Source organism: Lethenteron reissneri, chromosome 32 (assembly GCF_015708825.2).
Source record: "Lethenteron reissneri isolate LAM-NWPU_2019-01 chromosome 32, ASM1570882v1, whole genome shotgun sequence".
NCBI classification, from domain to species: domain Eukaryota; kingdom Metazoa; phylum Chordata; class Hyperoartia; order Petromyzontiformes; family Petromyzontidae; genus Lethenteron; species Lethenteron reissneri.
In genome coordinates, this window is record NC_083810.1 from 11530913 (window position 1) to 11545241 (window position 14329).

The 14329-nt window shown below is 45.2% G+C and overlaps 1 protein-coding gene across 2 annotated transcripts in view; it reads right to left on the reverse strand.

The window, feature by feature from the left end:
- The window catches only part of LOC133350032 (glycine receptor subunit alpha-2-like), a 43989-nt gene extending 29975 nt beyond the window's left edge, over positions 1 to 14014 (reverse strand). Inside the window, exons 1-2 of one of the 2 annotated variants that reach the window (XM_061563991.1) lie at positions 13092 to 14014; positions 8313 to 8443 (exon numbers count right to left, since the gene is read on the reverse strand). In XM_061563991.1, the coding sequence (XP_061419975.1) occupies positions 8313 to 8443; positions 13092 to 13162 (202 nt within the window). In that variant the 5' untranslated portion in view covers positions 13163 to 14014. The remainder of the gene's footprint in view (positions 1 to 8312; positions 8444 to 13091) is intronic. The other variant, XM_061563992.1, reaches the window with a different exon arrangement.
- Between the last annotated feature and the right edge of the window lie 315 nt (positions 14015 to 14329).

Sequence of the window (14329 nt, forward strand, 5' to 3'; positions counted from 1 at the left end):
TTGAACAATTTAAGATTATTCTGCGAAAGAAACAGCCCGAAGCCACATTCTTGTTCGATAGCACTTCCATAGAATTCGTTTATATTTTTTTCAAGCAATCAGCAGGCACAGCGCGCGCATTCAACTCTCATTGCAGTGATGCCAACTTGAACAAAAATGTGTTTACAAAGTTAAATTATTCCCACCACTGGGGCACCTTGCCACCGCGAGAGATGTCCAAGTGGTAATTGTCTAATATGCATTCTTACCAACTGAGATGTGTTTGGCAAATGGAGTTCACACGCTGATTGCGGATGCAATAATTAAGTCGGAGTAGCAGTCATTAGCCCTCGCCAGAAAACAACTGATTAGAAGTGTTTTTTTGTTGTTGCAGGCATTTTAATAGGCATGAGAAGCAGGTGGTGTGTGATAATCCGGGACGACAGAGACAAATCTTCCACACGTATGTGGTTAAGCAGACGGGGGGGGGGGGGGGGGGAAGGGAGATACGTTCACCTGAATGTTAATCCTTCCCGAGTGTTGGATGTGCAAAGGTGTGCCTCTCACGATTCGCTGTTATTGTGTTGAATCGTGATATGTGAGACGGTGCTTGAAGGAGCCTGGAAGATAAAGGAGGCTGTTGTTGCCAGCTTCCATTCTACGACACGAAAAGAGGCTCAAATGGGACATTTCAAATTGCAAGAGGTCCCACGATAATGCGAGGTAGGGGAATATGTGGTAGTGATAAAAAAAAATCACACGGCAACAACACCAACAACCCAGCCCGGCAATATATACACTACTGACGATGTGCTCCCCAAATTTCACCAGGCTCACTGTTCATGAACTCTTGGAAGTGCTTGCACAAAGGATAGTAACATCTCATCCTGTGTTCTTGGAATCAGTAGTCTCCTATGTCCGTGAGGGCCGTAAAGCTGTGCTTCTAACACCCAGATGCCAGAAGAGAACTCCAGACTATCTTTCCGCGCACGTGTCAATCATTTCCATTTGCTGTGCAGATTTACTCAGTGCACACTCAAAATGCCTCAAGGCCGGCATCTTTCAAAATCTGCCTGGGATTTGTTCCTGACGGTGCGGAGATAAAGCACGGGCGCTTAACGATTTTGTCTATGGGAAAGAAAAAAAACGAAATATGATCAAATGTTTCTACATCGCCCCGTGTGAAACTACCGCGTACACTTTCGTTAGTTTACGGAGGCGACGTACCTCGTGTCTGCTTATTGCATTTCACCGAACATACCAAGTGAATATGAATGTTCCTCTACGTGGCACGGCATCAGGAAAGCAACGCGATGCAGGCTGCTGGCTTGGAAGTCTAAGCAGTGAGCCGGCACTGATGAGATGGTCGCTTTGAATCCAGGCCACCACCTGTGATTTAACCAATTTCTCAATTGCGAGGGAAGTGATGGTCTCAGCCAGCCACCAATTATTGCACCACCACAACAACAACAACGTGTAATAAAGAGTGTGTGGGAACGTTTAACTAGGTCGACTCAGCCTCAAATGAGTACCTGGTGTGGTGTGTAAATATCGCCGCTTGGGGATACAAAGGCGGTCGGTCGTGGCGCTGGTCACCTGCCCCCTCTCGTGCTGTACCGACCTTCACAGGTGCTCGCTCACAGCAATTGCCCCAACAGTCTGTTAAGCCTATACGGGGGATATTTGTCTTTGTCCTTACTTTGTAGAGGATTTAAAAAGGCCATTTGAAAGCTTTTTAGAGAAGGCCTCTGAAAAATCTCTTTCACAGATATTTCTGAAACAGGTGTCGGCTCTGCTTTGTGAGATTTCCAAAGGGATTCTTCACAATTTTGGAACCATAAACACTCATAGCAAAATTTTTATAAAATTGTGAAAAAGGCAAAAAAGCAAAACAAAACGTAACTGATTGCATCTTTATTATAGTATAAATGGTCTGCATGTGTCTCGGCAAAAAGTATTGCCACCTTGGTGATAATGTATATGGAATCTCTGGGGATAAATCAATAATATGTACCACTCAGTGTAGCAGCGCAGTGTACAGTGAATTACTTATGCTTCTTGTCAGCATAAGATTTACCAATACACACTGCAGTAAGTTGCTATGCTGAACTTCTTTTGCACCGTACGTAGCCAACCGTGCTAATCAGAAGAGTGAGTAAAGGACACGACACTAAATACAAAAGAGCACTTCTAAAGAAACGAGTTTAAATTTCGATTTGAAAGTGCATTGCTTCAGTGGCTTCCGAATATCGGGAGGAAGAGCGTTCCAGACGGCCGCAGAAGGGATGGCTAGCCAACAGCTGCTGCGAGGATGACCAGAGTTCACGTGATGAGTTCATGCTCCTTGCTTGACGAGATCAGATGTTGTTGTTATTAACAAATGCGTGTAATTACGAATTAGTTACTCATCATAGCCTTGTCATAGTCAAACAAAGAAAGCAATTAACACCACTTTATGTATTTTTGTAAACACTGTAAGAATGTGTAATGCTCTCCTGCTATGTGAGCTGCTGACATGGATGTTAATGGCACGAAAGGCAGGGTCAGATTAGTTGGGTTGAGCACAGGCTCCCAACCATAGGGATGTTAAATTTCGATTTAAAGCTTTCGTGACTGCAGGGATTCATCTTCTTGGTTCTTTCGGTAAAGTCACGTAGAATGGAAATAATAAAAAAAAGCATGAAAATAAATTATTTCATTATTTTTATTTATTTTACTTCATTATTTCCATTCTACGTGACTTTACCGATTATTTTATTATGTTTTATTTTTATTATTTTATTATTTCCATTCTACTTGACTTTACCGAAAGAACCAAGAAGATAGGGATGTTAGTTCATATCCTCGTGAATGTCCACTCAAATCGTCACTCTTCTGAACTCGGTAAAATGTGCATCTATATGTAATAAAAAAAACATATTTCGGTCTTGCCATATAAAACACTGGCTGAAGAACTGATATAGATAGATGTGCATAATGTGATGCCTAAATAACGGGACATCACACTATACGTGTGCAGCTCGTTGTCAATCCACTGCTGGATGATGACCTCCCAACGCTGTGCGGGTCGTGGGAGTAATGAGACCCCCATGACACCAAGCTGGTCAGATGAAGGCAGGCAGCACAACATGGAGGAGCATAGAAGTATAGTACGACAATGTTTTTCTTTTCTTCTGCACTGCCCTCTGCCCGTAATTGAGTGTGTGTGCGTGTGTAACATTTGATAATTGACAAGCATATGATGTAAAGGGTTGCTAATTGCAATATGTTTTATTTATATATTTTGCCACAGTGTGATGGTGAGCACACTGGACTTTTTACCTCCCGGCACGGTAGTTGAAACAATTGGGAGATTCCTTCAAGCCACCCTCTGTTTCTATGCCCGCCCAGCATAATACATGTGGACACCACGATGGGCAGGCCGCGTGTGGTGGGGTAAAGTGTAGGCACTTCCACCTCTTCTGAGACATCTGGCAAGTGTGGAAGAGTAGGCCAAAACACCCTTTGACGTTGGTGTGGAGGGGGTCTCTCTCGAGCTTGCTCCACTGGAGACATTTCCACCAGCAGTGTCGCAATTGCGCCTTTGAAGTGTTATTTCTGTTTAGTTTTCTGTTTCAGTTTCATGTATTCAATTAACATCAAAACCATTTGTGAAAGAATGTAAGACAATAGAATTGTGTCATTAATGTTTACTTAAGTCAGGTGATTATTTACAACCGTAGTTCCTACACAAAGTAATCCTCAATGCGTTGCATAGTCATTGTAAATGTGTTGCCACCGTGAACTTAAATAATTACGGCATAAAATGCAACCCGCAAATACACATTAATCGCTCTGCATGTTTAAACATCTCAAATACACGTAAGATCTAAACTGCATAATGCACGAGAATTGTAAATGTTGTGGGTTTACTCTCCAACCCACCGGTGTGCTGAACTAGTAACGAATTGGCATGTTTGATTTACGCGACAAACCTTACTAACTGGCTGTGTGGGGTGGTGGCTGGCTTAACGACACACATTTATATTTACGCGATCTCACCCAAAATCTCTATTATGGATCATATTGGTCGCGAAAGCCTACTACGTGTTAAACTGAATGATGCAGTGCGAAACAAATTGTAAATGTTTTGGGTTTCACGCTTCAACACACCGGTGGGCTAAAGCAGTGAACTATTTGTCTTTTGTCAACGTGATACTTTTTTACTGATTGGCCATGTCGGGTGGTGGAGGGTTACGACACATTTATAAATAACGCGATCTAAACCCAAAAACGTTGATTATGAAATTTCGCATGATGACCTGACTCACAATTGGCCTTGCAGTGTACCAGTTGCATCTACAAGCATAGTGCAGTCTGCTAGTTGACCAATTAATGGTAGTTTGAAGCGAAGGTGTTTTCCTAATGTACTCTGAACATTTTCACTCAAATGGCACCGCTAAATTAATGAGATGCCAAAAACGGGATTTGAGAGTTGTGCCTGCGATCGGCAGGTTGAGCATTAAGTGCATGCTGGTGATAGATGTCTAAAATTATTATCAAACGTCTCAGCTCTGTCTCGATTACCGCACCGCATTTGGCTCCGCCAAGGGGCGCCCAGCATATAACTGCAAAGTGTCAATTACACAGAAACGTTTGCATATTTTATTGCTTTTAAATATTTTTTTTATCAAATTAAGCCTAAGGCAGAATTTTTATTATTTCATGCTATTTCAGAATTGCAAATGCGTTCGATATCAATAGCATTGTTTATTGCATGGCTATGACTTATCTTGCAAAGCTGCATATGGAACATCATCATTATTGTTCAGTAAAAGGTTACTTGGCACAGTTGTTAATAATCATTATAATTATCATCATCATCAATGTAGCATGATGATCATCATCATAAACATTGTAATTGTAATCATCATAAGCATCACCATAATCATCATCTTGTCTCATGAAAGCACAGTAAAATATCCACACTATAAATATTAAGCAGCATTTACGAACCAATATTTAAAGACTACATCCTGAGAACATTACATAGACTCTTTTTCTTATTGCGAACCCAAGAATAACTTTATAAATGCACAGTGATCTACCATGGTTAGCCTGATTTGCCTTCTGGTTGGCTGACTAATGTGACTTTAGTGAATTTCATCTCTGACATTTCAGAAACATACCCAACCTATTAAAATAATTTCAGTCGAGTGTTGTACAATTGCAATAACTTTGCAATGATGAAAAGGTTCCGTTCAAGCGATTTTCAAATATGTTACGGTAGGAAGGTTGTCATTGAAAGAACACTATTACCAATTGTCGATGTCCTCGTTAAAGTTATTTGAGTGGCATGAATGACTTCTCCTTTCAACGTTTTTAGTGTTAACCCCAATCGCAGCTTCTGGTTGTCACCTACGCGCCTCTGGATTTAAACCATTCATTATCATCATCATCAGCAGCCATGCACGATCCGCTGTTGGATGAAGATCTTCTTCTCACGCCGTCATCACATCTTACGACCCCGTGATGTCATAATTCACATAGCACCTGTACATGAGTTGATTTAATCGCTCCATCTCCTCGGTGGATTTACTGTCGGCTGCCACTCCCTCGCTGCGCTTGATTGGATGTCATCCCTTCTCGTGATGTCATCCTGCACAAGCTCACTTACTGTACTTCTCCAAACAGTTTGAATGACAACATTAAACCTGTGTATGACCTCTAATCCATGCGTTCATTTTTATGTTTCTCAGTGTAATTCCAATCGTGCGTGACCCCGTGCTCTTTTGTGAACATTTCGCTCACTGTTCCATTTATTTTTGTGTGAATGACCGTGTTTCTGAACCGTATGCCAAAGCAGGTCGTACACATTGATTAAATCATTTTAAAGGAAACATTTTGGAATTACAGGTGGATAACAGGTGTTATAAAAGCTGGTATGACAATTCAGTTTCACAAACTGTGGACATTAATTCGCAATGAGAATACATTTGGCAATGAGGGAAGTTTGTTTGATAGTACATTGTGATAAAACAAGGTAAAGACCAATTTGTCAGTGAAAGTTCTTGCTTTAGTGTAGTTTGCAGTTGCGTATAATTTATGTTTGGGTGACTATTATAGTTAGATACAAGTTCATGAGTAAATATTCTGGTTTACTCCTGCCAAACTTTAACGAAATAGTGTACATTTTCAGTTTATTTCGTGATATTAGCTTTACATTTGTGGATAAATTCAGTACCCACCGTTTGTTAACATACTAGATGTAATGTGCAACGATTTTCAACCCAATCAAGGAAGCATTGTACTGCCAAACCGATACATTATTAATTAAGAAAGCACTGCAATTTGTTAGCATATGAATCATACATTTTTTATTTTCCACAAAGATAGTTTGAATCAACGATTGCCATAATAGATCCAATATATTTAAAAACACTACAGAGGAATATTGTGTTTTGGCACATATCCCAGTGCAGAGAGTGATCTGTAACACCAATATTGACAGCACAATATGCGATCAATCGAGTAGTGTAACTGCCAGATGCACGTGGTTGTAATGTGTAAATGTGGATATGTGCTTCTCGTATTTTCTGGCTAATTCTTTGAATTAGAATAGTTTTTTTATCAGAAAAAAGGCGAAAAAAACCTATTCTCACATTTTGGTATTGGCAAAACAGGTCCCATGATGTAGATGCTCACCCGAGCTATCATTACTTTATTCGCCTTTTGGCGTCCTCTGGTCTAACACCGTTTGAGACGAGGCTCAAAAGAAAGCTGTCTCTGGTGTGGACCAATCAGTTTCAAAGACAATGCATATATTATTAGAGTATGTTTTTTTTGCATTCTGACCACAAGTATTGTGGTTAATGCAGACATGATTTCTTGTAAAAGGTAATTGTTTGAATGTTATGCATTTTCTAGTGACATCTCACATGGCCACACATTGTTTGGCTGTCTAGTTATTAATGCAGGCATATTATGGCCAAATATTTGTTTTCGTCCAATCACGAACCAGGCTGTCTTAACAATAGTGACTAAATAATTTAGCTACTAGCTTACTTGCCAAAGGGCCAGTCGCCATAAAGTCAGCCTTTTAATCCCTGCAGCTGCCTGATAATGTATATGGTGAATTACCAAAGTGCCTTTTTTATAATGAAGTGCAAATATATGACCCATAGTGACATAACCATGTGCCATTGTGTATCAGTAAGATTTTACATCCCAACACAAAACACAATACTTACAAATATGCTTTAAGCAATGGAAAACTGTCATTATGTCACAACAGTTTAACTTTGGTCTCCTGATGAAAAACATAATAAAACACCATCGTGCCATCAATTGTTTAAACAATAACATTATCTCGTACATCACGCATTGTCTTGATATTCATCTGGATACTCCGCTTTCCCTTTCCACAAGTGCGAATTGAATGGGCTAAAACATCTGAAAAAACAGGACAGTCCTGAAAAAAATAAGTCTCAGCGAAATATTCCCGTGTAAGTGAAACGCATTTATCTTTCGACAGAAGGTAGTGAAAGTACATACTTTGGGCCATGTCTAACAACCCATATTCGTTTTCTCACAAGCTGAAATCAACCCACGGGCGTGTGCCGATGTCGTTTAAACATCGCTTTTCTTGTTTAATCCTTTACGCTGCCTGCGCAGCTGGTTCAGAACCATGGACAGCTCCTCGCTGTTAGGCTAAACCATTGGCTCATACTCTTAGATTTTTAGGTAACGTCACGTAGATAAAACATTTTTTAATAATAAAAATACAATTGAAATATTAATAGAAATAAAATAAATATTATTATTTCAATTATATTTTTATTACTTATTTTTTACCTACGTGACTTTACCGAAAAACCTAAGAGTTTGAATCCTTGCAGTCACGAAAGCTTCAAATCTAGAATAAACCATTGTCTGGCAAGCCCCCTTATCCAGAACCGAGTTACGAGTTAACCATATATTTTTTATTTCACCAGGTAAGGCCCACTGAGCTGTATAACGCTTTTTCACAAGCGACCTGGCTATCACAAATGATCGCTCGACGAAGTGGCTTATCACGTGGAAATTTATAGCAGCCACACACTCTCAACGCATTTTGATTCTAAATGTGGAGGCAAAACCCGGAGGACCAGGAGAACAATCCACGTGACCAAGGGGAGAACGTGCAAACTCCAAATATACAGCAGCAGGCGTCAGTGTCGGGATCGAACCCACGATCTCCTGTATACCAGTCGAGGTAGTTAACAGCTGGTCACCGTGGTGCCCAGCAGTAACAGCAGCAGCATCATCATCAGCATTTGTACGACACACACACACAGACAAACTGACTTCCTTACTTTTGAAATTTGGCCTGATGCGAGCATCGTAGCCGGATGTTTTCCCCATGAGCTTGTCCAGGAAATCGGACGGAGAGAGCTGCACCGGCTGGGGTGTTTTTGCAGGGCCAGCGAGGCGGGGCTGAGCCAAGCTATGATTATAAAAAGGAGGGAGGGGTGGTGACACACACAAATAAGGGGTTAGGGATAAGAATTCACACTTTTGCGGCTCTTAAATACAGTGCAGTATCTCCAAGCACGTGAAATGACGAGACAAGCATGAAATACGAATCGAAAAGGGAGACAACTAGGGGGGGAGATAATTCAGAGAAAGGGGCAACCAATTTTTTTTTGACAAATCTAAAAATGTAAACGACGACGAATCATGGAAGACGCCCAGAGGCAATGCAACATCCGTGTAGGTCCACAAACCGATGAAGGAGGAGAAGCAGGGGAGGCCCCACGTCGTTGAAATCTCAGTGTGGTGCTCAGAACCTCGATGTGCGCTCTAAGTAGCCGTGAACAGCGATTGGATTTAGGGCTGTCCATGCCTTTCCGTTACGCATTCCTTATTCAGTAAGCTTATCAATCATGAACCCAGCCGGGATGTGTGAATAGGAGGATACGGGCGCCTGCCGAGGCTGGTTCGGTCATAAATCGTCGTCTGATGACTGCTTCATTTCGCCCGAAGTAGATTTCTCCCGCGTTGGTGCATTGTTTGGGAGTGATTGAGATTCAGAGTGAAACAGATTAGCCGTGATTGACAGTGTCACTCGCTTGCATCCGCGTAAATCCGGAGTCTTTGTTGTTGTAAATTAGTTTAATAACCGAGCGCACATTAAATGACGGATCGGCTCTCCATCTAAGGCCTAATGCTCGTTCCGTGACACGCTAATGACCAGGCTGACCGAATCGTCCAGAATGCTGCCGGTCTCGCCAAAGCTGGGAAGGCTGGACGTTGCTTGGATGGGTGACAAACGGGTTTGCCATCGGTGCCGTGAGGCTCTACGTCTTGGGCAGCAGCGGTCAGTGCAGCAAAATGCATTGTTGTACTGCACTTATATGCTCCCAAGTCAATGCTCCCCGTCTTCACCGACGCCGACCAACGTGGTTAAATACATACAGGTGGACTTCTCCACAAATGTGTCTGTCGTCTGATGAAGCTGGTTGTAATTACTGGCGAAACGTCGTGCTCAGATTGTAAATGTTGTGGCTTGGCTTTCCAACACACCGGTGTGTTGTACTAGTGACGAATTGGCCACGTTCTGTTTGCGTGACAACCCTTACTAGTTGGCTGTGTCAAGTGGTGGCGGGTTTAACGACACATTTATATATTTACGCGATCTAACCCTAAAAAAACCTGTATTGTGGATGACATTGGTCGCGAAAGCCTACTAAGTGTTAAACTAAAATGTACGCTCAAATAACCCCACGACCAACGCGACGTGGAAGGGGGGAGGGGGGTGTGGGATTCATCCAGCAGTGGATTGGCAACAGCGCCCGAACGAGGACACGCACAATGTACACGACGAACCCGCGTTCACAGGGCTACGAGCGAATTTGGTTGATTTAACAACAAAAAAAGTGCCACCAAACTGATGTCGAGTGAGCCGCGCAATCTTCCGTCCCGTGCGAAAGATCGCCAGAAGCGTCCGAATCGCACGTCTCAGCACATCTCCCACTCCGCTGGTGGCTAAAGCGTTCACAGCCGAGGCGAGGGAGTGGACGTCATTCCTCACCTCCAGTCCACCAACACACACGCGAGCGCCTTCAGAGACTCCGGTGTCCGATACACAGATGAGTTGTTTTGTTTGTTAATAAGGGTGGGAGATTTCTGCAGCCTCGGGCAACGAATTTTGTGATGATAAAGCAATGTTATTAAGCTCGCATCGTAGACATGGTGGTGTGGGGGGTGGAAGGGAGGTTTTGTGCCAGATAGTTTAACTTGCGTATTGCTTAGATACTTCACCGAGCTGGCTTGCCTGGTGTCACGTATGCGATGTTGTTTGGCTGGCTTGCTGCACAATCGCATTTCCTACTACGCCCCCACACCGACCTCCATCCATTCCAGTCTCTCTCTCTCTTTCTCTCACTTTCAGCTAGAATTTAAACAGCCACATCAGTTTCCATTACAGTCTATCGGTTCCGCTTTTCGCATATATATATTCCGCGTGTGTGTGTGTGTTATATTCACAGACAGCACGCTGCGTTGGATGGCACGTGTATTTTTTTTCTCTCCCCCGAATCGATTCCCCCGCTAAGCTATTGAGACAGCAGACTGTCAAAATAGCTGCCACATGCGGCGATAACGGCTAATGGAGCTTGACGGTAGAGCATGCCGTCCATCCCCCGACTCTTTTCTCACATATTGATACGGCCACATGTATTGCATGCTCTTGCACGCACGCACGCACACGCACAGACTCGTGTCTCAATTACGTGCAGGAGAAATGGCAATTCTCCGATAATAAATGCATGCGCGCGCGTGTATGTGCTCATTGATGTGCGTATTAATCAGACATCTTATTGAGGAGTTGGAGAGAGTGTGTCGGAGAGTGTGTGTGTGTGTGGTTGCGTTGGATGTGTCATTGAACGCGCATGCCCAGCAACCGCATGCCCAAGCAGCTTCTGTTTGGCCGGATAAAGGGTGCTAAACGGGCGCGGCACGGGCTAGAGAAGCGATGGAGTGATGTGATACGAGAAGGATATGGAGCTGAGTGGACGTGCCGATGATTGGTATACCAGCGGTGTCAAGATCGGCCTCTGTGTAGGAGGCTCGTGAAGGACGCTGCTGAGCAGTTTGAGGCAGTCCGCCTCCAGAAGTAGCCGAGGGCAGAGGAACTACGCTCACAACAACGAGCGGAGCAACAGGCGGCTAAAACGCAACAAGTTTGCGCAGTGAGAAGCACAGCTGTTGCCTCGGCCAGTCATCCTGAATCAGTCAAACCATGGCACCGAGGTCTATCCCGTGACCTACGGCCATGCAGCCTTTCACACTTCACGTGGCCTCAACGTGCACCTAGCCTGGCAAAAGCCAGTGGGATGTCACCGCCACTTAGTTATCAATGGCGATTGTTGTCGGTTGCTGTTACGTGTGTTGGTGTATTTTCATGAATGTATGTACAACGTGTAGGTGAACGTGTGTGTGAACGTGTGTGTGTGTGTGCACGTGTGTGTGTGTGAACGTGTGTGTGTGAACGTGGAGATTGGTGGCGCATTGGTTAGCACGCTGCGCTACGAACCAGGCGAGCCGAGTTCGATTCCCGCTCATGGCTAACACCAGTGACGATTATCTGAACCGGTCCTGGGACTCCCCTAGGTCGAATTAGCCTCAAATGAGCACCCGGTGAGTAAATATCGCCACTGGGGAGACAAATGCGGCCGAGCGTGTTGCTGGCCACCCACTCCCTCGTGCGCCGTTTCGGCCTTCCATAGGTGCTACTCGCTCACAGCACTTGCCCCAAAAGTGTGTTAAGGCTACACGGGGGGACCTTTGTCTTTGTCTCACCAGCTCACTCAGTGCGAACGGAAAGCAAAAAAAAACCCATGTCAAAATGGCGCCTTGGCTTCGTGGCACGCTAATGGAGTCAACGAAATAACGATACTCAACTACACTTCGCAATATGATTGACGCTGCGAATTTCCCCCCCCAAAAAACGAACTATTTACGCGTAAGATCATTTACGACAACGGCAACGACATTTCGCATCGTCCTCAATGTCGACGCCTCCACGCTTTCTGAACTCTAGAGGCTTACTTGACGCGCGTGTGTGTGCACAAACTAACTTTAGTGTGTGCGTGTGGTTTTTGTTGTTGATGTTGTTGTTCTAGCACATTGTAGTCTTGTTACATTGTAGTCTGTCGCTAATGGAATTCAACTCGAGCGTACGAAATTAACGTTTTATTACGATCAATTCTTTTACGTAGCAGTCCCTGTAATGCAATTTAATTTTGGAGATTAAAAACGGCTAAATATCGCTCACCTTAACGTTACTTCAAATGCTACTTTATACACGTGCTGCATTTTACACTACGAGGATACGGGGCACGCATGCATTTCCTATCTTCTTGACGGCAATGCCATCCGCCGTATCCCCACGCCGTCAGTCTGCGTTGTATGAGATCGGTCACGCCGCCAGCTGTCCTGCACGTGCCGACAACCACAATCAGCGAAGAGCTGACGCGTGAAAGTTAGGAATCACCGCCGAGTCTCGCCAGTCAGATCATCCTGACCTCTCCGACGCTACAAGTCGCGGCTTAAGAGCGGATGACAGCTGTAACGCGCGGCCCTTTAAAAAAAATGTTGCGCTCACCATAGCGCGCGCAATTCTCTTATTGCTCGGTGCTGTGCTATGTTCAAGCATGAATGTAAGCACACGCGAAACAATTTCGCATTGACTTCAATGGGCATGGAGGAGCGAGAGAGCGAGACGGATGTTGTGGATCGAGGTACGGTAATCGTGGAAGTGGCCGGAGAAGACGAAATCACAGAAGCGCAAAGGGAAATGCAATTTGAGCAGCCGACTTCATATGCGATGATGGGACTTTTTGGCTTGGACGAAGATATTAATCCGGCGCATTCGATACAATCTCATCAAAAGATAGACCAAGAGCAGAACAAAACAGATCCGAAGTGTCTATTCACTCCACACACACGTACGGTGCGAAAGAAGTTCAACATACATACGCACATACCGCAAAACGCATATCCATGGGCACCCAAGTTTGGCCAAGTGACATTTGCGGAAAAAAAAAAACCCACAAAAAAGGTGACCGGACGATGCACGATGACGAACGTACCTGACGCATGTAATTATTTCGATGACGAGAAGGCAGAACGTAAGCAGAGCATGGATCGACGCCGTACTCATCCCGTATCGCCAATGCGACCAACGACTCTGACCGCGGAGGCCGGGCGACCGGGATGCACAGAACGCCGCTGCTAAGCTGCTGCTGCTGCTGCTCCGGGTTTCTCTCGCTTCTCTCTTTCTCCTCCTTATACCCCCGTCCGCTCGAACGCCCGGCAAGAGAATAATAATAATTAATTAATAGCAACACGCTGCTGTGCCCTTAATGTTGCGCTGTACATTATTATATCATATCGTATTGTTCACGTGCGCGCGTGTGTGTACACACACACACACAGCGTGGGGGGACGGAGCGATTCTTCTGCACATATGCGCGCAGGAAGAGATGCTATTCAGCAGCAGCAGCGGCGGCGATGATGATGATGATGAACAACAGAGGATGAGTCTTCTTAAGCGATGCGATGTCCACCCCAGCCGACCGAGCGCGTGATCCGACCGCTCGCCTCGGCACCGCCGTTGCACTTCGCTGGGCTTCGGATCGCAGCCGCTGACGCTGCTGCTGCTGATGTCGCTGCTGCTGATGATGCTGAGAAGACGAAGAAGACAAACGAGACGAGGCGCAAAGATAGAACGCAGCTGAGCATCTGGCGTGCTCGCAAAGGGTGCGGGTCGCTGGCGAGAGTGGCGCGATCAAGACTTCGTCGGCCGCCGAGATGCATCGAGTGGGCTGAGGATGCGCGTACGGCCAGCCGTGCTCGGAGCTCGGGGTTGAAACGAGAAGAGGGTTGTTCCTCTAGCTCTGCGCTGCACGGGCGAGGAGAAGGGGACACGGTCGGTGGTCGCACTCCTGCGACTGCATTGCCCGCTGCTCTCGCGGTGGAATGAGTGGCGAGGGGGCGGAATGGCGATGGGTGGGGTGGGGGGCACTGGCGGCAACAATTGGAGTCGTGATTGTGACGCCTGATGTGGAGCGCCTCTGCCGTGCAGTCGAGGAATAAGGGGCCATTCGCAGCGAGCCACAGATGCGAGTGGTGTTCCCCCCGCCGGTGCGTGCATGTGCGACACACGCGCAGACTGTTGTTGTTGTGGTTGTGTTACGTTGTTGAGGTCAGCGCCTTCAAGTGCGTTGCCTATGCGATCGCATCTTCAAATGTGAAGCGTGTGCGTGTGTGTGCGCGCGCGTGTAATGCTGGCATACCCATGCCTGGATGGGTGTGCAAAAAGGTAGTT